This window comes from Artemia franciscana, chromosome 7 (genome assembly GCF_032884065.1).
Source record: "Artemia franciscana chromosome 7, ASM3288406v1, whole genome shotgun sequence".
Lineage (NCBI taxonomy): Eukaryota > Metazoa > Arthropoda > Branchiopoda > Anostraca > Artemiidae > Artemia > Artemia franciscana.
In genome coordinates this window covers 5689306-5715603 of record NC_088869.1, presented here as the reverse complement: position 1 = coordinate 5715603, position 26298 = coordinate 5689306, and the positions used below count along the sequence as shown (strand labels likewise).

Genomic DNA, 26298 nt, shown 5'->3' with positions numbered 1-26298 from the left:
AGGCGTGGGAGGAGGGTTAGTTGCCCTCCAATCACTTTCGACTATTAAAAAGGGCACTAACCCTTTCAATTTCCAATCGAATAAGCATCTTTCGAAGTTTCTACAGATAACTCCTTCGATACGAAGCGCCCTGGTCTAAAAAAAATGAAAATTAATAAATAATACATTGTGCCCACATTGCTCTTTACTTAGGCAGCCCTATTGCGCTGCTTATGATAACAAATTTTTTAAAAGTGCTAACAAGCTTCTGCTTGAACAGCGAGGGATTGATGAGAGAGCAACTCCGCACTTGTACGAAATAAAATTAACTAAAGCCCATACTAACAAAAATAAAGTATATGGTTCTTGAGAACTCTGATTTTACATTTTAAGTGTATTTGAACCTTAACCTTCAAAAATATAGTTTAATTTTTTGGTCTAATTATAATTTTTGTTACCTAATTCATTTTACTTCAATTTTAGTTTATTTTTCAGTTTGAATTTCTTCAGTTTAAATTTTTAGCATAGTTTTGATTATTTTTAGTTTACTTTTTAATTTAGTTTAATTCAGTCAATTTTAGTTAGTTTTGAAACCTTCAGTTAATTTTGGTTAAAATTAAAAGGATGATGATTTTTTCGCACAAAACATTGTTTATTAAAAAATCGTCGATTCGAGTAGCACGAATGTTTCAAGCGTCAATAATTAATCAGTATTTCTTTTGTTCTAGAGTTGCCATTTTACTCATTATACAAAATCTTGGGGCATGACAGATTTCAATCTCATTCCAAAAGCAACAAAAATGGCTTTCATGGTCAATATTATGCCGAGTATTTAACTAATTTTATATAGCTACCTATTTTATTATAGTTATAATCAGTTTGAAAAAGACTTTAACTAAACTTTATAAAATTTCATTGGATTTATTGCTTCTCCAGTGTCATTTAGGTAATTAAATCCATTTGATTTGCACAGTTGGATTATTTCAGTTTTTTTAAGCAATGATATAAATACTTTATTAGACATTGCTTATCAGTGTATATGCTAATACTATCATATTCATGGGAATCATAGGCTTAGAGTCAAACCACAGAGTTTTCTTCTAAAATATGCTATGACACAAACACTTTTCATTCTTTTGGTTAGTAACTTTTACTATTTCCGATAACTGAAACTCTAAAATAAAGAATTTCAATAAGGTTACGTAGAACAAGGGAAGCAGCTTTGTATGGTGACTCGCGAAAAACCAAATTCTGAATAAAAATTTAGATTAGAATTAATCATCAATATGTATGAACCTGAGAATGTTACCTGAATTTTGGAAGAAGGAGGAAAACACCCTCTAGACAGAAATTGATCTATAGCCTAAAATTTGTTTCAAATTCAGCATGCAAGAGAACCACAATACTAAGCTTTCAATTACGTATCTGCAAAAATATGATATATATTTTTTTAAGCTGTTCAAGGACGTGTTTTTATTTATTATTAATAATAAACTTCTTATGAAACTATAGAAGAGTGCAAGTTCTACAAAATAAAGCTGTTAGAACAATCGGTAGGTATGTCTAGGATGTAGATGACACCTGTGCTTGTTTTTGGTCCCTGAAGATCCTTAATGTCAGTCAGATAAAATATTTACCAAGCCAAAGTATTTGTGTTTCAGTGTAAGAATGGTTTAACCCCTGATGTTTTTTAAAAGTCTTTACTAAATCAATTGTGACCTGCATAATTATGGAACCAGGCAAAGTGATAACATAAGTGTTGATTTGCGCCATGGTACCAGGTCTTAATTTTCAATGAAACACCTGTGTCCATCTGTATGGAACGAGCTATCATTGAGTATTAGGGCGGCGGAACACGTACCTTAGTTTCAACAGAATTTAAAATTTTTTATTATGGCTGGTAGGCTGAGTAGGGGAGGAAGAGGAGCTGGAGAGGCAAGGGCAGGCTGGGAAGATAAGGGTGGGCAGGGTCTAAGGTGGGGTTAGGAGGGGAGGGGGAATGCCAGTATTGAAGAGTGATGGAGACTGGATTTGTTATTATTATTTTTCTTTTATATTTCTATTTATGCATTAATATTCTTGACTTTGTTATTCATTTTTTATCTATTTTTTCATGTATGTATAGGTTATGGTTTGCCTATATTTGGTTTATTTACAATAGTTTTAATTAAAGAGTTCAGGTTTAAGTAAATAGTCGAGTTAATAGGTAAGTAGTTACGTGGACTTTCGCACAACCGCAAACCTTCATAGATTTTCTCCAGCGCGAAAGTGTTGTTTAATTTATCTATTTGTTTGTGAACTTATAGCTTAAAAAACTTAGCTTATTATTTTACCCCCTTTGTTTATAGTACCGAACCAATAATTATATTATATAAGAGAGGGCTCATTTGAAAGAATATTAAAATTTCAGTGTGCTTTTTACATATCGAAAGATGGTAACATAGCAAAGTGGTATCTCCTGCCGGTCCGTTTCTTTTTTTTTCAACATTAGATGTTCATCAAAGTATCCAAACTGGTATCAAAGTAACAATATTAAAGTAAAAAAAATAACAAAGTAAAGAAAGCATAAAAGTAAACAAGGCATCAAAGTAACATTAAGCAACTCGCATAACTTACAGCCCTTGCACCGTTAATCAAAGTTGCCACGTAAATAACTAAATCCAAGTATTGAAATAAACAAAGTGTGAAAGTACCAATAAACAAGTTCCATAGCTCAGAGCCATTTCCCCCAGGTAGGGGGCGGAGGATTCAACCCCGGAAGCATAGTTATTTGGTCTTTGAACTTTTTTGAACATATTTTCAATCTGAAACTTTTTACCGCATGACCTTTGAAAAAGTGGGGCGTGGGCTAGTTGCCCACTGATCCCTTTTGACTCTTTGTAAAATTAAATAAAAAAAAAAAGTTTTTTTAACTGAAAGTAAGGAGCGACATTAAAACTTAAAACGAACAGAAATTACTTCGTATATGAAAGAGGCTGCTTCCTCATCAACGCCCCGCTCTTTACGCTAAAGTTCGACTCTGTCTATCAATTCTTCTTTTTAAAACGGTAAAAACTTTAGCGTAAAGAGCGGGGCGTTGATGAGGAAGCAGCCTCTTTCATATACGAAGTAATTTCTGTTCGTTTTAAGTTTTAATGTCGCTCCTTACTTTCAGTTAAAAAAACTTGTTTTTTTTAATTTAATTTCTGAACGTTTTTGAATCAATGCATGTTTTGATTTTGGCTCTCCGCAGAGGAATAATTAAAACGAAATTTGCATTTTTTTTTTTTTTTGGCTAAATGGCCTTCTCATAATTTTGATCGAATGATTTTGAGAAAAAAAGAGCGGGGGAGGAAGCCTAGTTGCCCTCCGATTTTTTGGTTAATTAAAAAGGCAACTAGAACTTTTAATTTTTTACGAATATTTTTACTAGTAAGAGATTTACGTAACTTATAAATTAGCTTACGTAAAGAACTTTTGTATTCTCATATTATTATTACATATATGAGGGGGTTCGCCCCCTTGTCAGATCCTCGCTCTTTACACTAAAGCTTAAATTTTGTCCCAATTCATTAAGAATGACCCCAGAATCACAAAAGCCGTAGAATAAATAGTTGAAATTACTAAAAATACTTTAACTAAAGAGCGAGGTATTAGGAGGAGGTGAGCCCCTGAAATGGGTAATAATTTCGGTTTGTTTTAAGTTTTAATGCTGTTCCTTACTTCCAGCTGAAAGTACTTTTTCATATTTATTTTTTCATTGTGTTTTTAAATAATGCTGGTAAATCCTGCGCTCCCTTCATGGAGATTTTCATCCCCCATGACAAATTATCGATGGAAAGTTCCCCCAGCATATCCCCCTCTTCTCAACCCCTCCCCCAACCAAAAAAATCCTCCTGAAAACGCCTGTACACTTCCCAATAACCATTACTATATGTAAGCATTGGTCAAAGTTTGTAACTTGTTGCCCCTCCCATGGGGACTGTAGGAGAGTAAGTCGTCCCTAAAGACATAGTTAAAAGATTTTTTGACTACGTTGAATAAAATGGCTATCTCAGAATTTTGATCCGTTGACTTTGGTAAAACAATTAGCGTGGGAGGGGGCCTAGGTGCCCTCCAATTTTTTTGGTCACTTAAAAAGGGCACTAGAAATTTTCATTTCCGTTAGAATGAGCCCTCTTGCAATATTCTAGGACAACTGGGTCGATACGATCACCCCTGGGAAAAAGAAAAAGAAACAAAAAAACAAATAAACACGCATCCGTGATCTGCCTTCTGGCAAAAAATACAAAATTCCACATTTTTGTAGATAGGAGCTTGAAACTTCTACAGTAGGGTTCTCTGATACGCTGAATCTGATGGTGTGATTTTCGTTAAGATTCTATGACTTCTAGGGGGCGTTTCCTCCTATTTTCTAAAATAACGCAAATTTGCTCAGGCTCGTAACTTTCGATGGGTAATACTAAACTTGATGAAACTTATATATTTAAAATCAGCATTAAAATGCGATTCTTTTGATGTAGGTATTGGTATCAAAATTCCATTTTTTAGAGTTTTGGTTACTATTGAGCCGGGTCGCTCCTTACTACAGTTCGTTACCACGAACTGTTTGAAACTAGAAGTTCCCATTGCCGATCAAATGAGCCCTCTCCAAAGTTAATATGGCCAACCCTTCCACAAAAACCTTATATTCTATTAATATGCAACTTAAAAAAGTTACAATCCTTGCACCAGCGGCTATGGAGGATTTCTCAAGCCCCAAGTTATGATCTCTTTTGATTCTTAAAAGGGCCATAATAAATTTTGATTTCTGGTCAAATAAACTTGCTCCAAAGTTTATACGACCATGATTTCCATAGAAGTATTATATGTTAACGATAGGCTGCTAGTATAACTTACATTCCTTTCCCCCGGGCTGGGGTGATTCCAACTCAGAAGCATAGCTGTTTGACATTTGGACAATTTTGAACAAAATAGCTAACTCAAATTTTTGATCGGAATCATTTAGAAAAAAATGGCATGGGGGAATTGCTTACCGTCCGATTATAATTGATTTTTAAAAAAGGAGCTAGATCTTTCGACTCAGGTCACCGACATTTGCCACCAGGGCATAACTTACAACTTCCTCCTTGGGCTCCCCCATTACAACTTCCTCCTCCTGGGGGGTTGTGTCAACCCAGGAGTTTTTTTTATATGACCTTTGAACAAAATGGCTACCTCAAGGCGTTAGAGGAGGGGGCTGGTTGCACTCCGATCACTTTCGACTGTTAAAAAGTGTACTAAAACTCTAAATTTCCAATCAAAAGAGCCCTATTCTAAGTCTATATGAAGACTTTTTCCGTATGAAGTGCCTCGTGAAAAAAAATATATAAACAATAAAACATTGGAGTCGTATGGCCTTTACCATAGGCAACACTATAGCATTGCCTCTGGTAAGGTCATCAATGCCTACGATACCATTGAAAATCAAAAACACGGACTAGATAATTTGTTGGAATAAAAATAAGTTTTTGTCCCACCGCCTGAAGAATTAAAAGAAAAAAAAGGTTCGGCGACATATCTTTCATATATATATATATATATTTAAATAAACAATATATACATATATATATATATATATATATATATATATATATATATATATATATATATATATATATATATATATATATATATATATATATATATATATAAATATATATATATATATATATATATATTGTTTATTTAAATGGAACTACATGTCTCCTTCTATAGGGTACCTTAGACCTTGGACCTTATTTTCTTCTGTGCCACCAGAGGCACCCAGGGCATCCAGAAAGAACCACCAATCATCCCATTCGGGTTGGACTGTTGAATTGATAAACTTCAGGTCTTGCTGGTATGTGCGACGAAGTGAATAATTTGGCTTTCCTCTTGTTCGAGTTGCCTCTGGTTGCCACTTGAGTTCCGTTCTGAGGAGTCAATCTCCTGCAATATGGATAACGTGTCCGAAGTAGCGCGATCTTTGTTGGCGTAAGACATCTATTATCAGGGGCTGATGCGTGATAGAGCGAACTGTCTGGTTAGTTATGTGGTCCCTCCAGCTAATATTCAATATCCTGTGAAGACTGTTTTTCTTTAAAGCAAGAGTCCCCTTTTCTTGCTGTTGATTCAGTGCCCAGCAAGCACAGCTATAGAGGAGGGCAGAGAGAACATTACTGTTGAGCAGCCTCAATTTTAGTTTCAGGGAGTACTTCATCGATCGCCAAACTTGCTTCGTTCGATTAAAAGCTCCACTGTCATGTCCAATCTTAGGCTCTACCTCCTTTTCGCTGGATCCAGTTCGTTCGAATGTACTTCCGAGGTATCTGAATTCCACTACCTTCTCTACAGAATTATCCCCACACTTTATGCCAAGTGGTGAGTCGTTCGCTGCCATGCTTTTTGTCTTGTTCGAACTAATCTTCAGTCGCAAAAGACTTGCTTTCTCTCGTATGACATCGAGAAGTTCCTGGATCCTTTCCTTGTTTGCCCCGATCAGGGTGATGTCGTTGCCGAAATCAAGATCTGCTAGTCGTTTTTATCACATTTTTGGACCCCAAACCCTGTGCAATCTCGGACAGAATAATCAATAACAAGGACAAAATGCAAGGGGGAGAGGACACATCTCTGCTTGACCCCAGAAATGATACTGGAATATCTTGTATTTCCTTTATGGTCTGAACGCATCACTCCTTGTTTTTGTACAGTGCAATGATCAGGGATAACAGATTATCTGGAACACCGTAGAGTTGGAGGATTTTCCGCAGCGGCTCTCGGTGTATTGAGAGACTTTTTCGAAAATCCACAAACACAAGGTACATCTTTTGCCTCCATCTGCTGCATTCCTCAATCAAAATGCGCCGGACATATACAAGGTCTGGTAAAGCAAAGTCAACTAGCAGTGATCCAATTTCGTTGAATTCGCCGAGGCCTCGACTGCTAAAAACTTCCAGACAGTAGGACCTGTCGCTCCCCACTTTGGCATTCAAGTTGCCAACAAAGCAAAAGAGATTATGACTGGAGATATCTTTGATAACAGCTTGTAGGGTGCTGTAGAAACTGTCTTTTGTTCTATCATATGCATCGTTATTTGGTACGTAACATGCGATTACTGTTAGTTTGGCTTTTAGACCTTTCAGCCGTGCCTTGATGATCCTCTCATTTGTGGCTGTTCATTTAGTTAGAGCTCTAGACGTAGATTTAGATAACATTATGGCAAAAACTGCCTCTCTCTTTTTTGATGCCACTGTTCAGGATCGTGAATCCCTTTACTAGGGTTTGACAGCCTCCACCTGTCTAACGGCCTTCCGACAGAGCATGGATGTCGAGGCCGTATCTGTCCATCTCATCAAGAAGTTGTTCTGTCTTTGAAAGTTGGGCCATGGTCCTCAAGGTCCAAAAGCCAGTTTTTGTTAGACAATCCACTTTCAAAAATCGTGTCTGGGGCGGTCCGAATTTGTCATCATGGTTTCTAGGGGGTGGTCCGTAGTTGTCAGCAGGTTGCATATTCGGTATCATACTGGCTCTCAAAACTAGACGGTTCTATGGCAAATCTTCTTTCAAGGGGCAGGCAGCAAGTCTGCCACCGAACTCTCCTCCTTTTTCTAGGCTTGGGACTGGCTTCATGATTACAAGATAGGGTTAGGGTGCTATCCACTTTCTATAGGGTGGCTATTTATTATTACGCAAGTTTTCTTATTATGCTCTCAAAAAAGGATTGTTAAGCAATGGACTGTATGAAGGGGGATTTTTTTTTCGTATAAATGGTTTAAGAGGATATTGTGGGGTTAATCACGTTACAAATGAATTAAACCTTTACTAGTTCAAGGGTCATGACAACCCAAAATGCACCTTTGCTAAACAAGCTTTTTTTTTAACTGAACATGCAAGCCATAGATAATAATTGCTTTGGGTAAACTGTTATAACACTGAAATTTCACCGGCCCCTCCATAAAAATAACAGCTTTACAGTCATCGTTCGATAAAGTTCTTATGTATCTTTTAAGATAATTTTCACTTTTTCAGCATCCTTTTTATTTTTTAGATGTACAGACTGCTTTTCTTGTCCCTCCTTTTCATCACTTCTGAAGGCACCTTCTTAAAAGGAGAAGGAGCAAGCAGTGGCCCAAGTGTGATTCATTTAGTTGGTGGAGGAGGAGGAGGAAACACAGCAAGTAAGAATAAGTAAACTTTAAAAAAAGAAAAGATTTTCTTTACCGAGAATCGAAAATATTAAATAACTTTTAAGATTGAAACACTAAATAAAGCATGTGGTTTCTATTTCAGCGTGTTTGCTTTGGCTATACGCTTTTTTGTGTTCCCACTAACTCACTAAGTATTGTTGAAGCTTTTCTTTTGGATTTTCTTGCCAACGCTATCTATTATTGCAAATCAATTACTTGCCATCCATGCTATTTTAAAATTAGATTTTCAACACCATCTAAGGTACTGTTCCGAGGGCGCATCACTAGTTCTGATTGGGCAAGTAAAAGCGGGGCAGTTATCTGTCATAAACGTCATTGCACCTGTCAGGAGAGGTTTCCCATAAACTGTGGGAATCAGGTGAACGGGGACTGCCACTTTCGTTGCTAATTAGACTTCCTTTGTAGTCTAAACCTGCCCTATAAACATCAAGTTTATTAATCTTCATTGCCATTGAATATATCCTTGCTGATGATTTAAAATTGGCCACACACACCAACTTTGATCTCTTAGGAATTATTCTATAATAAAATCAGAAACGGTAAACAAGAAACATGTGTTAAATCTAGTGTTGCCGCACCTAGTGATTTATCACTATTTCTAGTGATTTTTTATGTTGCCTAGTGATTTTCTTCTTGCTGGTGATTTTTAGTGCTCTTTGTTCTAAAACTAGTGATTTTTCATAAATCTAGTGATGTTTCACGATGTAGTGTGTAGATTCATGATCCAATTGAGTAGATTATACAAGAAGCTTATTAATAAGAAAAAACACCAAATAATGATTCACTACAGTTCTTTGAAATATACCTTTGAATATACCGCCTTTGAAACTTCCGATATCCCACCATATGTCCATATCAGATATAGACCCCAGAGCTTTATCATCAAGATAATAAGCGAATCTATCGCAAAATTGCAAAAATGTTCTATACTTCCTGTTTCACAACATTTGCTCAGGTTAAATTTTTGTCTTCATATTTATGGTTTTGCTTCTCTGTAATTCAGTTCGAAAGTAGATTTTCTTCTGCTAAAACATTTGAAAGTGGAGTGAAGGGTAACTATGGATTTATCCTCTATATCTGCAAATAGAACAGAAATGGAGTCCTTGAAAAAAAGAAGGTAGGTATACACTGAATGTAATTTTCTAAATGAAAATAGAAATCCTTGAAAAAGTAAATGGGACTTTATAGGATTTGTAATATAACTAGATAGATTAAAACGATCGTATTTTGATCATTGAAGTCGGTTGGGAGTAAGGGGGGGTGGTGTGTGCTCTGGGAATAGTCTAATAGTTTTAATCTTCAATTGCAATATCTAGTCAAAACTCCAACAATTCTCCAGATTCTCTTATTTCTAATTGAAATACCTAATAAGCGCAGATAACGTCCTGTTGTTTAAGTTTTTGAATTTATGTGCAAACATATCAAGCAGTTTGTGGCAACGAACTATGGGAACGGAGATACAAGGCTCAATAGTAACCGAAACTCTAGAAACGGAATTTCGATATCGATCGATATATTACCGGCTTATTATGCTTCCAAATTTATAAGATTCATTAAGCTTGGTTTTACACAGAAAAGGCTAAGAAACTGTGAAAATCTTCCTGATTTTTGAAAGAGGGAGGCCACACCCACTAAAAGTTAAAGAATTTTTATTAAAACCAAATTATTAGATTCGGCGTATCAGAGAACCCTATTGTAGAGGTTTCAAGCCTCTATCTTCAAAAGTATTGAATTCTGCATTATTTGCCAGAAGAAAAATCACGGATATGTGTTATTTTTTTTTTTTTTTTTCCGGGGGTGATCGTATTCAACCAACGGTCCTGGTGTCCTTTTATTTGACCAAAAAGATCGGATGGCCGCTAGCCCCCCTCCCGTGTCCCTTTTCCCCCGCAGAATTAGCCATTTTGTTTAGCTTAGTTGAAAGGTTCCCAAACTATACTTTTAGATTTAACATGGCCACTTAGCCCCTGAGGATAGGTCTGGGGATGAAAGCATGGTAAAGATAATATGCCAAGGATAATAAGGATAATGTAAGATCTACGGAAACCAGTTCCATAGCCACATAGACAAATAACGGGTGACAGAATACATTGGGCTTGTATAACTTGGGCTATATATTTGCATATTAGAGGGGGGGGGTAAGGTTAGGATACTTTACCCCCTAATGTGCAAATATATAGCCCAAATTATATTATTATATAGACTAAAGTATTGTATTGTCATTATATTTTAGCATATTCTGTTAGAATCAACATAACTTTACTTCTAGGTTGTGTTTCGTATAATTAACAAGTAGCTTTTTTTTATTAGAGAAGCAATAAGACCGATGCTTATCTAAAATTAAATAGTTTTTTTAAACTGAAAGTAAGGAGCGACATTAAAATTTAAAACAAACAGAAATTACTTCGTATATGAAAGGGGCTGCTTCTTCATCAACGCCCCACTCTTTACGCTAAAGTTTGACTCTTTCTCTCAACTCTTCTTTTTAAAACATTAAAAAACTTTAGCGTAAAGAGCGGGGCGTTGATGAGGAAGCAGCCCCGTTCATATACGAAGTAATTTCTGTTCGTCTTAAGTTTTAATATCGCTCCTTTCTTTCAGTTAAAAAAACTTGTTTTTTTATTTAATTTCTGAACGTTTTTGAATCAATGCATGTTTTGATTTTGGCTCTCCGCAGATGAATAATTAAAACAAAATTTGCATATTTTTTTTTTGGCTAAATGGCTTTCTCATAATTTTGATGGAATGATTTTGAGAAAAAAGAACGGGGGAGGAAGCCTAGTTGCCCTCCGATTTTTTGGTTAATTAAAAAGGCAACTAGAACTTTTAATTTTTTACGAATCTTTTTATTAGTAAAAAATATACGTAACTTATAAATTAGCTTATGTAAAAAACTTTTGTATTCTCATATTTTTATTACATATATGAGGGGTTTTGCCCCCTCGTCAGTACCTCGTTCTTTACACTAAAGCTTAAATTTTGTCCCAATTCATTAAGAATGACCCTTGAATAAAAAAAGCCGTAGAATAAATAGTTGAAATTACTAAAAATACTTTAGCGTAAAGAGCAAGGTATTAGGAGGAGGTGAGCCCCTCGTATGGGTAATAATTTCTCTTCTTTTAAGTTTTAATGCTGCTCCTTACTTCCAGCTGAAAAAAACTTTTTCATATTTATTTTTTCATTGTTTTTTTAAATATTGCTAGTAAATCCTGCACTCCCTCCATGGAAATTTTCTTCCCCCATGACATATTCCTCGATGGAAAGTAACCCCAGCATATCCCCCTCTTCTCAACCCCTTCCCCAATCAAAAAATCCTCCTGAAAACGCCTGTACACTTTCCAATAACTATTACTATATGTAAGCACTGGTCAAAGTTTGTAACTTGTAGCCCCTTCCACGGGGACTTTGGGGGAGTCAGTCATCCCCAAAGACGTAGTTATGAGGTTTCTCGACTACCCTGAATAAAATGGCTATCTCAGAATTTTGATCCGTTGACATTGGGAAAATAATTAGCGAGGGAGGGGGCCTAGGTGCCCTCCAATCTTTTTGGTCACTTAAAAAGGGCACTAGAACGTTTCATCTCCATTAGAATGAGCCCTCTCACAACATTCTAGGATAACTGGGTCGATACGATCACCCGTGGGAAAACAAAACAAAAATAAAACAAACAAACAAATAAACACGCATCCGTGATCTGCCTTCTGGCAAAAAATACAAAATTCCACATTTTTGTAGATATGAGCTTGAAACTTCTACAGTGGGGTTCTCTGATACGCTGAATCTGATGGTACGATTTTCGTTAAGATTCTATGACTTTTAGGGGGTGCTTTCCCCTATTTTCTCGGGCCCGTAACTTTTGATGGGTAAGACTAAACTTAATGAAACTTATATATTTAAAATCAGCATTAAAATGCAGTTCTTTTGATGTAGCTATTGGTATCAAAAGTCCATTTTTTTGAGTTTTGGTTACTATTGAGCCGGGTCGCTCCTTACTACAGTTCGTTACCACGAACTGTTTGATTAAATAAAAAAAAGCCTTTTCAACTGAAAGGAAGAACCAACATTAAATTTAAAATGAACAGAAATTATTACGTATATTAGGGCGTTTGCCCCCTAGTCAATACCTCGCTTTTTACGCTAAAGTTTAAATTTTGTTCCAATTCTTTAACAGTGGCCCTTGAATCACAAAGACTGTTTAATTAGAATAAATAGCTCTTTTGAAAGTACTAAAAAAAAAATTAGCGTAAAGAGCGATGTACTGACCAGAGGGGGGGGGGGGTAAATCCCCTAGTATAAGTAAAAATTTCTGTTTGTTTTATGTTTTAATGTTGATCATTACTTTCAGTTGAAAAAGCTTGTTCCAAAAAAACAAAGATTGTTTTCTAAATGATGCTGGGAAATATGGCACCCCCTTCATAGTAATGTCCCTTCCTTCATGTAAAGATCCTTCCACGCAGCCCTCGACCTCCCCCACCAGAGAAAATCCCCCCCTGAAAACGTCTGTATGCTTACCAATAACCAAAACTGTATATAAACAATGGGCAAAGTTCATAGCTTGCAAGCCTTTCCCCGGGGACTGTGGGTGATTAGGGTCATACTCAAAGACATATGTTATTAGATTTTTCAATCATGCTGAAAGAAATGGACATTTCAAAATTGTGATCGGATGACTTTGGAAAAGAATGGTAATAGGAGGGGGCCAATTTGCCCTCCAACTTTTTCATCACTTAAAAAGGGCACTAGAACTTTTAATTTCCGTTCAAATGAGCCCTGTTGCGATATTTTAGGGCTACTGGGTCAATACAATCACCTCTGGAAAAAATAAACAAAATAAACACGTATCAGTGATCTTTCTTCGGGCAAAAAACACAAAATTTCAAATTTTGCAGGTAGGAGCTTGAAACCTCTGCAGTAGAGCTCTCTGATACGCTGAATCTGATGTTGTGATTTTCATTAAGATTCTATGGCTTTTTGGGATATTTTTCCGTTTTTTTATAAGCTAAGGCTACTAATATAAGCTAAGGGTACCAATTTGGGAAAATACAGAGAGGAAGCAAGGATTTTGTTCTATTCTCTGCATAAAGATGCAAAAAGGTATTTGTCAAAATTTCAGGGTAATTTCCGCTTGAGAATAAACAAAACATCAATCTAAATACATTTTGTCTATATCTAAGGGGATAATTCCACCCCCCCCCCTCCTAAAGGTGCCTGTAAAGAAATACAATTATTAATTACAATGATAAAGAATATTATAATTCTAGTGATTTATAGTCAAGAATCTAGCGATTTTTTTCACTGGGTGGCAACCCCGATTGAATCATGCATTGAACTTTCTTCTTTGAGAAAGAAAAGTGGATTGTTCAATAGACTTGACCGTAAAAATTGCTTGCATTTTTCCCAATGTGGAGGAAACTGTAGAAGCTAAGATAGTTTCATGGGCTCCCATTTTGTCAGCGCGACCAAATGATCGATAGAAGATTAACAACAAGGTCCAAGATATTTTACTAGCGTTTGGTATCTGTAATGAGAAAAAAGTGTCTCACTCTAGATTCGTCATATTTGAACCAGATCAATTTCCTGTGGTTCCGGGGGAAACTACCATGACACTTCCTGGTAGGCTAAACAAATATCATATAGAAATTAATGGGAAATTAATAAAATTTAATATATCCCTAAGAATTATGTATATACGATTGTGCCTACAGAGTATTTTTATGCTGTTGAACGAAAAAAAAATATTCAAAAAATCTTGATAACCCAAACAACCATGAAGACTTTCCTGAGTCTGTAGCTGACAGTTCTTGTTCAATCATTGCCACTTTAAGGCTTTGAAAGAAATAATCGCAAGTTATCATGTCTGATAAAGGTGACGCAATTGTATTTACAGAAGGTATACCAAACTCTAACCAAGGCGGAGATAAAAAAGTGAAATGTTGCTCACATTTTTGCGTTATTCGGTGTATTTTCATTGGACCATCAACTGCTGACATTTAAAGCTGTTTACAGAACTGCACTGATGTGTCTTAAATTTTGTCAACCAGATTTTTCTGTATTAAGTTTCAAACCAAGAAGCACCTAAGAAAAGTAATAGGTAGTCAAATTAAGATTGGCTATCAGCAGCTAATTGGTGTCATATGAATTTTTCACCCATTGGTGCAATAGATGCCAAGCATTTGGCCACATTGCTACTAACTGTGTTAATTTATAGAGATGCTCCTAATGCTGTGGTCTATTTAAAATCTCTAAGGATAGTCTTTGTAAACAAGTCCTGAAGTGTGCTTTATGTGACAAAAAAAAAACTACCAGTAATAGGCGTATAAGTGCCTGAGAATCAGTAGTATTACTACATATGAGTTCTAAAGAACTTCTACCTGGAAATAATTTGTTTAGTAGTAATTAAAAGACCTCTTTTGTGTCTGCTCACGGCTAATTGTGATGTGATATAACAACAGAAACATTTCCTGTCGAAAGAAGGTTTATCTCTGCAGCAGCTTGATGATGAGGTTGAAGCCATTGGTGTCCCTGCACTGTTTAGTGAGCTAGGAAGATTTTATCGTGGTGTAGCTATGCCTGCTATTGGCGAACTTAAGTCTAGACAAGATTTGTCTTCTGATTTCTTTAGGCATGTTCAACTCATAGACTGCTGTTTTCCCTGCTTACATGCCAACTGATAACTGTGTTCAAAATTCGGAGCAAAAATTTAGCATGGGTTTTGGTAAGCTTGCAACTGCTTTGGCAGCATCACAGAAACAAGTCTTCACTATTATTGTTGCAGGTAATATGAATTGTGATTTTAATTATATTAAAATTTTAGAAAAGAAATCCTTCTTAGTTCATGTCCTCAACTCACTGTCATGAATAACGACCTTGCATTTACCTACATACATGAAAGTGCATCGACATCTAATTGACATTTTGGTTTCAACAGATTGAATTGCAATAATGCAAATAGTGTTTCTGACCCCTCACCTACGTTGAATACGTTCCGTACTGGTTCAAGCAATCTTAGCTCACTCAATAAAAAGCGTTGAAAAAGGTGTAGAAAACAATTGTCTTCTTGCTCACCATTCAGTTTCTGACGACATATTGTCTAAGAATAAAATGTCTTACCACTTATTGCAAGCTAGACTGGGCTTAGCCTATACTAACAAGCATTTCTCGTTAAATTTCTACTTTTACGAAATTGTAAATGCATTGAGAGTAGCAAAAGTGGCAGCTGTACTTACAAGAAAAGTGCAGATTAGAACCAAAATACGAAAAGTGAAATGAAAACTAAAGCTTGGTAAGGCTTTTTCACAAAATTTGCAAAATGTTTAGCTCAGTGTCGGGCTCGCACTGTAAAGGTAAACAGTGCTCATGTTAAAATCAATCCCTCCCGGATTTGAAAATTTATAAAAAACAATAGAAGTGACAAGCTGTCCAATGTTCACCAAACAGGCCCTTCAAAGAAAGAGTGGACAGACTACAACTCTTCTGAGTTTTGTGCACTAAGTCCTCAGCATGAACACGCCCTTGGAAATGAGCTCAACAAGAGACTATCTGAGCCTACAGAAAGCCTTGGTTTTATTATCTCCATCTTCAGCTTGTGTGATACTGTGAATAAAGTAAAAACAGACTGGCAAGTTTGTTGTTGTTGCGGATTTAGTTGAAGGTCGAGCATTCGAATTCGGTCCGCTGCTACCTGTTGCTCCAGCAGCCAGCTGCTGTTGAGTGCATGGACCAACAAGCTGCTGGTTGATCTTAATAAATTGATGACTCTTTTTCCGTAATTTGTACCAAAAACTTAAAGCAAAGATTAAGACTAGCAGTGTGCTAGAAATTCAGCAGGCAGTTAAAATTAATTTTCTGTATCATGGTCTAGATTTGTCTTCATGAAATTATGATGATGACATTTTGAATTTATGTCTTTCTTTTTCTCGTTTTTAAGAGTAACCTTGTGTACTGAAAGGTTAATATGAGAAAACTGTCCTTCATTTCAATGAAATTTAAAATGGGTTTCTTGTTTTCAATAATGTAGAAACTGATCTTGGCCCAGATATAAAATTGGCTGACAAGACAGTAATACCTTCATCTAGTATTGTGTGTATCTTTTTCTAAATATTGGCTGTGACGTTATACTTTGTTAGTGGATGACCTTGCTGGCAAAGTTGAGAAAGTTTATGGTATGTTTGTTTCTTTGAATGGTTTATCAGTTGGAATATTCGAGCGCAGTTGTTTTCTGGGAAGGTTAAACCACATGTACTACTGCTTTCTCGATTTTGGACTCTTTTATCAGATACTATATTTACAAAAAAGATAAATATAGATACAATTAAGTACAATTTGTTCTTGTTTTTTTCTGCTTTTGAAAGTTTCTCTTGCCCCTATCTCCATGGAAATATGACAGAGTCATTAGTACCTTTTGTAACATACCTACCAGTACACCGATGTGCAGGAAAGATTAGGGAGGCTCAGTAGGAGTTTAGTCTGAAATGAATTATGGGATGTTTGCGATATTAATGTCAATTCGTTGTTTTGTGTGTTTGCTTTATTTTTTTATATTTATCTTTATATATTACTCCCCTAGTCACGTCTATGAGTGGAAAATGAAATTCGGTCATTCACAAAAGGATTGGAAAAAATGCCAGACGCTACTTGCAAAAAAGACAAAAACTGACATTTCGTTAATTATGGTTGTTGTTTTTGAAAAAGACAAATATTATAGTTCACGCCCAAAAGAAAACTTAGGGTAACGCAGCATGGCAAGGGAGTTCACAAAAGATACACAACGAATCATGTTCTTGATGTTTCCGCTACTTAAAAGCACCTTCACTAAGAAAAAAGCATGTTTTAATTCTGAAACTGAGAAATATGAGTAAGATTTAATGTGGTTTGAGGATTATTATTTTCATCACGCCATTTTTAGATTTTGTTAATAAGGCCAAAGAAAGGCTTATCATATTTTGAGTAATCTCTAAAAACAGAGAAAAATATAAAACTGTTGCTTCCAAATTGTGTCCTATGATAAACCAGAAACAAGAACCTATGAAAACCAGAAAATGTTAATAACAACGGTCATTCGAACGTCAAAACCTAGAAGATGAAATTATTTTTCATTAACTATAGCAATTGAAATTTTGGATCTGCAGTAATTGAAGATATAATAATAACGAGGGAGCGGTTATTATAGTCAATTTCAGGGTGGAAAAATACTGTTATTAAGCTGGTTTTGCGTTTAAAAGTGTCATGGAAGATATGGACGGAACTGACTTATTTAGCATCAGATAAAATGGACAAAATGTATCGAGCTGAATAGGATTCGAGCAATGCTAGATCTATCATTTTCCATCACCCAATTACCCAGCCTATTTCCTCTCCCCAAAAAAATGTAAAAAAGCAATATCTGGATCCTCAACAAGTCTAGAAAAAAAGGATTTAATTGTACAAACTTAACCAGTTCTTTCTTTGCATTGATCAAGTAAGGATGAGGTTGTTTAAAAAACTTAAAACTGGGTGTGGTTCATCTTATGTAAATGCTAGACGTTCGAAAGAAAACTTGATAATAACTTGAATTCATCTTAAAAGCCCTAATGGTTTTTATCTATGAATCCTGAAGTACTTTAGGGCCAAATTTCTAGGAGGAGGATTTCTTTTATCTTTCCACATCTATCCAGTTATGGCTATAACAGTCATTACATGCCTTATTAAGCACACAGTCAAAGTTCTTCATTTTGCGTATGTATTAAACATCCTCATGGTTGCGAGCACTGTTTCCAGAAACACATGTTATCCACATCAAAAATATTTACAAAGTATAGAAAGAAAGACTAGGAGAGAGCGGGGGAGCGAGAAACAGAGAGAGGGAGAGAGAAAAAGAAAACTAAAGGGAGAGAGAGAGAGAGAGAGAGAGAGAGAGAGAGAGAGAGAGAGACCGACAGAAATAGGGAGAAAGAAATAAGTAACCTAAAAGACATGTAAGTAACATCAAGAGGGTGGTGTTGGTTTTAGAGTTTCCTGCGAACTTTTTTTTTAATCCTTGTGATTTTGTTTGAATATTTTTAAATTGAATCTTTTTCTCGTTTCTATTTCTAATCTTAAAACTTTTGACCCTGACTTTGTCTTAATTTAACCTTTCATTTATTTTTTTATGCTGTGCGATTATTCTTCATGCTCAGTAAGCTTTACATCTAAGTTCCTTTGAAGTTCAATATTCTGTTTTTCTATGAAATTAAGTAGTAATTAAATAAATGTCCTTTGAATTTTATATTTTATTAAGGTGCTGCTTCGGTTTATGCAGCCAAAGACGCAGCAAGCGCAGCTTCTTCTGCCAAGTATTCTGCTACAGCTGCGAGCGGTAAGTATTTTTTTGGTTTAATCATATGAAAAAAAAAGCTTTTCTAAATGGAAGTAAAGAGTGACATTCAAATCAAACAAAACGGGAGAAGCTACTCCTCGACTCCTTGCTATTTACGCTCAAGTTTCCATAGTGCTTTGTAAATGCTCCTTTTTCTAATTCAACGTCACTTGTGTTAGAGCAGTCGTTCATACAGAACTGGTACAAAAGGTCAAATTCTTGCTTAAAAAGTAAGGAGTTGAAAAGGTGAGCCCCCTCATGTAAAGAATAATTGCTTTTCATTTTAAGTTTTAATGCCATTCTTTACTTTCATTTAAAAATCGTGTTTTTTCTGTCTGTTTTGTATAGCACACACAAAGGTTGCCTTATATTTGAGAAGGCTATCGCACCCTCAAACTTTACCTTGGACCTTAGACCCTCTTGTGCCACCAAAATCTTTAGTCATGCAATCCTCGCTAGTTTATCTTCCCATTTGGGTGCTGAAACGTGTTAAGATAGCGAAGATCTGAATGGCGCTGCTCGGTCAGTGTATGGTGTATCAGTGTATGGTGCAGTGATGTCTAGGCATTGCTTGTCCCATCTTCTCCCCTGATGAGGGCACTTTCTGGCCTCCGAAAAACAATGTCAAACAAGGCTATTTCATGTTTTTCGTGGCTACCTATTCGTAATTCGGTATTACTGGATCTATGGGAGTGGAATTGAGGATTCATCTTAGGTAGGATTAGTCGAACTTATTGAGGCTTGGATATTCACTGCTTTTAGGGGCCAAGTCTCGCAGCAGCATAAAAGTGCATAGCGAACGATTGCCTCATAACTCTGAAGTTTTATTTTTAATTGGACATCTTTTGCCTCCAATAGTTCTTTTCTCAGTTGTATAAAGACTATGGAAGATATTCTACCCCGATCTTTTTTGCTGCTACAGCCTGATCTTTTGATTAAAGATCCCAAATATTTGAATTGGTCGACGATTTCAAATCGAGTACAGCCTCTCTCCAGATATATCTCAGAGATATCTCTCCAGATAGTTCTGGAGAGATATCTAGAATTTATCAGAATTTTGTTTTTGTTCTTGTTGATATTCAGCCCAACCAAATCCACAGTGCCAGCTATATTATACAGCGTGACTTGTGTCGTCAACCTTGATCTCCATTAGGGGAAAAGCGTCTGCATGGTGAAGGTCGCTAACGGAGAAGGATTGACTTTGATGCCTCTAGCAGAATGCAATGCACACTTTATTCTTCAATCAATAATGAAATTGAACAGTATGGGGGACAGGACACATCTATGTCTCACCCCAAAACCGCTGTCAAAGAGGGAAGATAATTTTTCATCAACTAGTACGCAGGTACCTACTGAGGTAGTTCCTTTCACCAACTCAGTACCTTGTGAGTCATATTCTCAGAATAGGCCTTCCCCAGGCCACTCAGCGCGTACCCCAGCTGGTGAATAGGGGAACGTCCGACAGATGTTTAGGGTACCTCCACCAGGAGGCGCAGACCAAGAGGGGCCTAGTCCGTGAGGGTTCATAATAGAAAGTTGGGAACCCTCACACAGGGGCTGCAAATACAGGCAAAGGAGGAAAAATGACCCTCAGATGTACACTCGGTAGGGCCCATCAGCGTGTGGACACGTCCCATGAGTTACAAACCTTCTCCCAGCAATGAGTAAAATTGTATAGTGAAGCAGAACACCATCGCGGAAGGATCCTCCATAGGAGGGTAACTGTGGAAGGGCATGGGATCCATATTAATGGACAACGGCCTCTGCAAACTTGTTGTGTACCATCTGGTCACAGTTGCCCGTCCCAAGTCTGGATAGAGTGAAGTTAGGCGGTTGGGCGACAGGCTTGCACCCTGTTCCCTGGACTAGCTTCGGCAAGGAAAACCATCTTGCAACGACAAGCGTCAATCAAGCCTTGGATTTTCTTCCCATTTACGATGCCGACCCCGGCATGTCCCCGGATATCGTAATGACGGTGGTCGAACCATCCGAAGATTGAACCTCCTTGAAAAGAGTAGTATGAAAACTGCCACTTGGAATGTTCTGATTCTGAATTTTTTTCAGACGCTGACCTACTTCTCGCTAATGAACTCAAGCAGTATTCTACTGTTATTGCTGGTGTTGCAGAAACGCATTTGCCAGGAAAATGTGAAAAATTCATCAGCAACAACTAATGTCTAATTTGGTCGGGTACTGGCAACACAAGGAGAGCCAGTTCTTCATGAGAGAGCAAGAAATTCACTTATATCACATAACGCCATATCCTCACAGCTCACCTGAATCACCGTCGTGGAAGATTCTTTCTTGTCGTATGCTATGCGCCAACAAATGAGGCTGACCTCAATGTTATGGACCAGTCTTACACAGAACTCGCCCAACTGAAGTCTTTTGCCTCTCCCCACAATACACTGCTTCTTCTCAGGGACTTTAATGCTACCTTCAGTGATTCCACAGGTATCTGGAAAGACTTCGTGGGGGCTGTTACCGCAGACGTAGCAAACGACAATAGAAATTGTTTGCTTAAGCTATGGAGTGCTCATTAGCTTGTTATCTCCAACACAGTTTTCAAAATCCGTGAATTCACCAGTATACTTGGTATAGTGGCGATGGCGTCACAAAGAAAATGATGGATTATATCATCATAACTTGGCAATGGAGGTTGTTGGTTTTTAATTACTGTTCGTTTCGTGGCACCTACCTGGGTAATACTGATCACCAACCTTTATTTGCAAAAATTCGTCTTAAGCTGAAATTCCAGAAGGCCGACAAGCGTACTACAGTGTTAAATCTCCACAGTCTTGATACTCCTGCAATCAAAGAGTGGTATGCATTTGACATTGAAAATCGTTTTGAAAGCCTTTCCCAGCCTTTGGATATTGAACTCATGTAGGACTCGTTTAAAATTGAAGTCACCAACGCAGCTAGAACAACTCCAGGATTGCAAGTTCAGGTCAAAAAGCCTTGGCTGTCACTGAAGGCTGTGGACGTCACTACACTCCGAAGGCAGGCTAGACTGCAGGGTGATATGAAGATCTATCAACATATCAACGATGTCAGGAATAAGCTGATATATAGAAATTTCAAGTCATTTGTTGACACCAAAGCCGATGGGCTACAAGAAGCTGCCACGAGGAAGGACGTTGGAGCAGTGTACAAACATTTGCGTGACTTCTCAGGCTATTATGCTCAATCAATATAAAACGCACTATTTGTGGATGGGTTTCTCCTTGGAGATGCAGTGTCCAACCTTTCAAGGTTGAGTGAACACTTATCGCTGCTGCTGTGAAGGAATTCAAAAACCACAAAGCTTCTGGAATCGGCTCAGTTGATTAAGTTTCTCTAAGAAATATCCTTTACAACACTGTCCTACCGTCAAAATATATCAACCTAATCTGGGCCATGCATCGAGAAACTGAGAGCTGTGTGCAAGTGAACGGTAGAGGTAGCACATTCTTTTCACTAAGAACAAGAGGCAGGCAAGGCTGATCAGTTGCTCCTGAGATATTTAACTGTGTTATAGATCATGTTATGACTTGCACGACCCGGTAGTTGAGCTTTGGACTCAAGCACGGGGATAGAGTCGTCACTGATTGTGACTTTGATAATGATATAGTACTAGTCACCAACTCCAAGTCACAGCTGCTCATGGCTCTAAACACGCTTCTGGAAAAAGCTGCCAGGACCGGGGTCATCGGAAACCAAATCGAAGTGGTTGAATATTTCACTTATCTTGGTTCTATCATATCATCAGACGGCAGCATTGACCTTGAAGTTGTTGTCCGCGCGGCCAAGGTCTCTGCTGTCCTTAGTAGACAAAACCATGCTTGGAAGAAGCCAATGATCAAACGAGCCATCATAATGAAGATCCCTGAAGGGTCAGTCTATTCGATCCTGCTCCATGGAGTTGAAACCAGGCCCGCAACTGCAGCTGTCCAGTGCCGTTTCGACACTCTTCAATCTAAATAGCTTCAGGCAATCGAGCAAATCTAATGGACAGACTTCGCCAGCAATAACTACCTACAAAAACGACTTCCTAGTCACTTTTATCGCACCTGGTTGCCGAGTGGACATTTTGCTGGTTTGGACATCTTTTGCGACTATCTACTGACACTCCGGCTTGGATTATTTACGATCTTAAAGCAACCAGTAGAGGCTGGAAACGTCCAGGAGGAAGGCCAAAATTCTGGTAGAATGATAGTTCCACCAAAATTCATGAATCAGGCTGGAATTTTGCTGTCTGATGCAGAGGCCCTTGTTGAAGACCTTCCTACATGGAAAAGGCTGACGACCCTCTCGACACCACCCCGGTAAGAAGATTAAGTAAGAAAGTGGTGCACAGACCTAGACGTGACAATAGTAGCTCTAGATGAGTCGTATCACCTTCTCTGGGACACAGTCTTCCCATATCACAACCCATATAGTATTTCAAATGATCGGACAGTAAGATGTTACAAAATCAATGAAAATAGTCTCAGTGGTCTGATTACGTTTTAGGCAGTATTCAAATTCGGTTGGATGGTAAAAAACTGCCCAATGCAACCCATCCTAGGTCAAAACCCCGCCTGGTTTTGAGCATGTGCTCGTGTTGATGACTACCTGAAGTGGTTGAGGATAACAATTGCAAATGTTTTGACAGCAATGCTTATGAGAGATATCCCTCAGTTTTTACATTGAGTTTTATCCTCTTTTTGTGGAAGAGATTGGCAATAGATACTTTCCAATGATAAGCAACGCCGTAGTAATGTTATTGTAATTTTGCCGTGGACTGTGAATGAAAAGTTAAGAGCCACGTCTAATTGGAGAAAAAGCGAAGATAGTTACTCTGAGTGAGAGGCAAAACTGGCATAAGCCTTTTCATTGTATAGAAATGATGTCATCTCGCTTGCTGATAGAGAGACTTTAATCCATCTATCCTAGGGAATACCTAAGGTACTCCCTAGGATAGTATATTCCCTAGTATTCCCTAGGATTCCCTAGGATAGATTCATTCATTGAATGAATATATACTGTTGAACTAGCTCAAACAGAATATGGATGTCTTTGAGCCATTTGAAGGCAATTGAAGACCCCAAATTAAAGGTTTTCCAAGACTTAAAACTGACCATATCCACAGGACTTTGAAGGCGATTGGGCAACCGAGATTGTTCCCCCCTATATACAAAAAATTTCTCCCAAGAACCCCCCCTAGCGGAAAGTTTCTCCCGCGCAAAATTTTCCCATGGATAATTTCTCCCGGTGACCCATGGAACATTTCTCCTGTTAATAATTCCCCCATGGTGAATATCTCCTATGGATAATCCCCCCAAGAAAAAAAAAAACAGAATTCGAACCCCGCTGAAAACTTCTCAAAGAAAATTCCCCCAGAACATCTCCACATATAAAATGGAGTCAACAAAGACAAAAAGTAAGGCAATCAAAAACAGCCTTGTCTAAGAATTTAGCAAAGATCCCCCTGTGTAAAATTTCCTCTGAGAAATCACCCCCGTAACCCCCCCCCCCCAATGGAAAATTCTACTCGTAGAAAATAACCATTCCCTAAAGAAAATCCTCTTTCAAAAATATCTGTATACTTTCCAGTAACCAATACTTTGTGTAAACAATGGGCAAAGTTCAGGGGTTAAGTCATCGTTAAAGACTTATTTACTAGATCTTTTGACTATGCTGAACAAAACGGATGTCTCAAAAAGTTAATCGGAAGAATTTGTGAAAAGTGAGACTGGAGAGGGGCTAGCTGCTCTTCAACATTTTTAGCTACTTAAAAAGGGCATTAGAACTTTTGATTTCTGATCAAATGAGCCCTCTCCCGATCTTTTAGATCACTGGTTCGATACGAACATCCCTGGAAAAAATCAAATAAGCACACTGATGTGAAAATTCACATCAGTTTTTAAAAATCAAAACAGTTCATTGTAACGAAATGTAAGTAAAGAGCGACCCGGGTCAATAGTAACTGAAATTCTAAAAACCGAAATTTTGATGCGAAATTGGTTTATTATGTTGATTTTAAATGTACAAGTTTCATTAAGTTTAGTTTTACTGATTAAAAGCTACGATCCTGAGAAAATGTGCCTGATTTTGAAGAAAGGGGGAACAACCCCTAAAAGTATTAAAATCTTAATGATAATCACACCATCAGATTCAGCGTATCTACAAACTCTAGTGTAGTGGTTTCACGCTCCTATCTGCAAAAATGTGAAATTTTGTATTATAGCTAGAAGAAAGATCACGGATACGTATTTATTTGGTTTTTCCCAGGGGTGTTCGTATCGACCTAGTGACCTAAAACGCCGGAAAAGGTCACGGATGCGTATTTATTTCTTTGTTTTTTTTTTCCAGGGGTGATCGAATCAACCCAGTGATCCTAGAATATCATGAGAGTGCTCATTCAAACGGAAATTGAAAGTTCTAGTGCCCTTTTTAAGTGATTAAAAAATTGGAGAACAACCTGACACTCTCTCCCAATCTTCCGATCAAAATTTTGAGATAGCCATTCTGCTCATCATAGTTGAAAGGCTCAATAACTATGTCTTTACAACTACAGAAGAGAGAAACATGAGGACTTTTTTCCCAAGACAGTGAACCAACAAAACCTATTTGAATATTTCGGCCCTATATCTAAGGGCCGTCTTCAGCAAAGAAAATAATAAACAATAAAACACTTACAATAAAAGTTTTCGGTTAAAAATCCATTCTTTTTTTTAAGATAGCCTTGGCATCATTACTTCTTAACGAAAAGTTCGGCCAAGACTGTGTGATAAAAGCTAACATTTTACAAGCCAAAAAAGTTCATTCATTGGACTAACTATAATTATTAAAAATTGGAACAATTTCTTATTGCGATATTTGCCTTGTCTGCAGCTAATCTTGTAGTTCTTTTGGGATTGGGCTTGTTTTTATTCGTTCCTATTTTTGTTTTATTTTGAATTAGATTATTTTCTGTAATTAATTTTGTGTACATAGGGTTGAGTGTGTATTCACCCAAGTCTCTATTTAGGGATGTATTATTATTTAAGTTTCGTTTGATTTCGATTGCCTCGCGGACAGTTTGTTTGATTCCTAGGTCATTGCTAATTAGAATTGTGGAAAATGTTGAAGATGTTTTTAGTAAAATTACCGTTGCATGGGAGATAAAAAGAATCAAAATAAGATCTAAATTTTTAAGGCAACAGTGGTAATTGTATCTAAATTGGCAAAGAAGCTTTAGATTTAAAAGCATAACCCATGCTCAGTATTTAATCTAGTATCTTTCTCATTGTAGGTGCTGCTAATGCAGCTGAAGCTGCGAAGCAAGTTGTTTTGACCGAAATCCACAAAGCGCTAGCTGCAGCTCAGGAAGCATGGGACGCGGCTACAGCTGCTCAACAAGCTGCGAAATTAGCGCAAGAAGCGTCTGCTATCTCCAACTCGGGAGCCAATGTCGCCATTATCAAACACTCCGCTGGTGGAGATCATTACTAGAATTGCTTTAAATTGAGCTAGTTATTTTATAATTTGAACTTAAGCTACTAAAACCGTATTTATTTTCAAGCGCTGTGTTCATGTCAAGACAACGCTGTCAGTACAGTTTAGACTATGTGCTAGTTAAGATATCAACTATTGCTAGAAATCTTCTTTGGTTTGCCCGCGCACTACATTATTAAACAAGAGCTCATATGGAACTCGATACGACGTTGGAACCTAAAATTAGACTCGGTACTAGAGATGTCGATTTCATCGTCCTAGCAAGTCAAGAAGCAGCGAACTTGCCAAGCACTAGAAATCCCTCCAACTTCCCCGAAG

General features: G+C 37.3%; 1 protein-coding gene across 1 annotated transcript; it reads left to right on the top strand.

Moving 5' to 3' along the window:
* Positions 1-809: 809 nt before the first annotated feature.
* Positions 810-26046, top strand: LOC136028766 (uncharacterized). The gene is made up of 4 exons (XM_065706667.1): positions 810-925; positions 8027-8156; positions 18442-18519; positions 25778-26046. Exons 2-4 carry the CDS (start codon positions 8027-8029, stop codon positions 25975-25977), a joined length of 408 nt encoding a protein of 135 aa, XP_065562739.1. The 5' UTR covers positions 810-925; the 3' UTR covers positions 25978-26046.
* The last annotated feature ends 252 nt before the right edge of the window (positions 26047-26298 follow it).

What these genes read in the sequence shown, in the direction of transcription:
- LOC136028766 (XM_065706667.1), top strand. Translation starts at nt 8,027, where the DNA reads ATGTACAGACTGCTTTTCTTGTCCCTCCTTTTCATCACTTCTGAAGGC. An exon ending in AGGAGGAGGAAACACAGCAA is followed by an intron (nt 8,157 to 18,441) that starts GTAAGAATAAGT and finishes TATTTTATTAAG; the next exon opens with GTGCTGCTTCGGTTTATGCA. An exon ending in TTCTGCTACAGCTGCGAGCG is followed by an intron (nt 18,520 to 25,777) that starts GTAAGTATTTTT and finishes TTCTCATTGTAG; the next exon opens with GTGCTGCTAATGCAGCTGAA.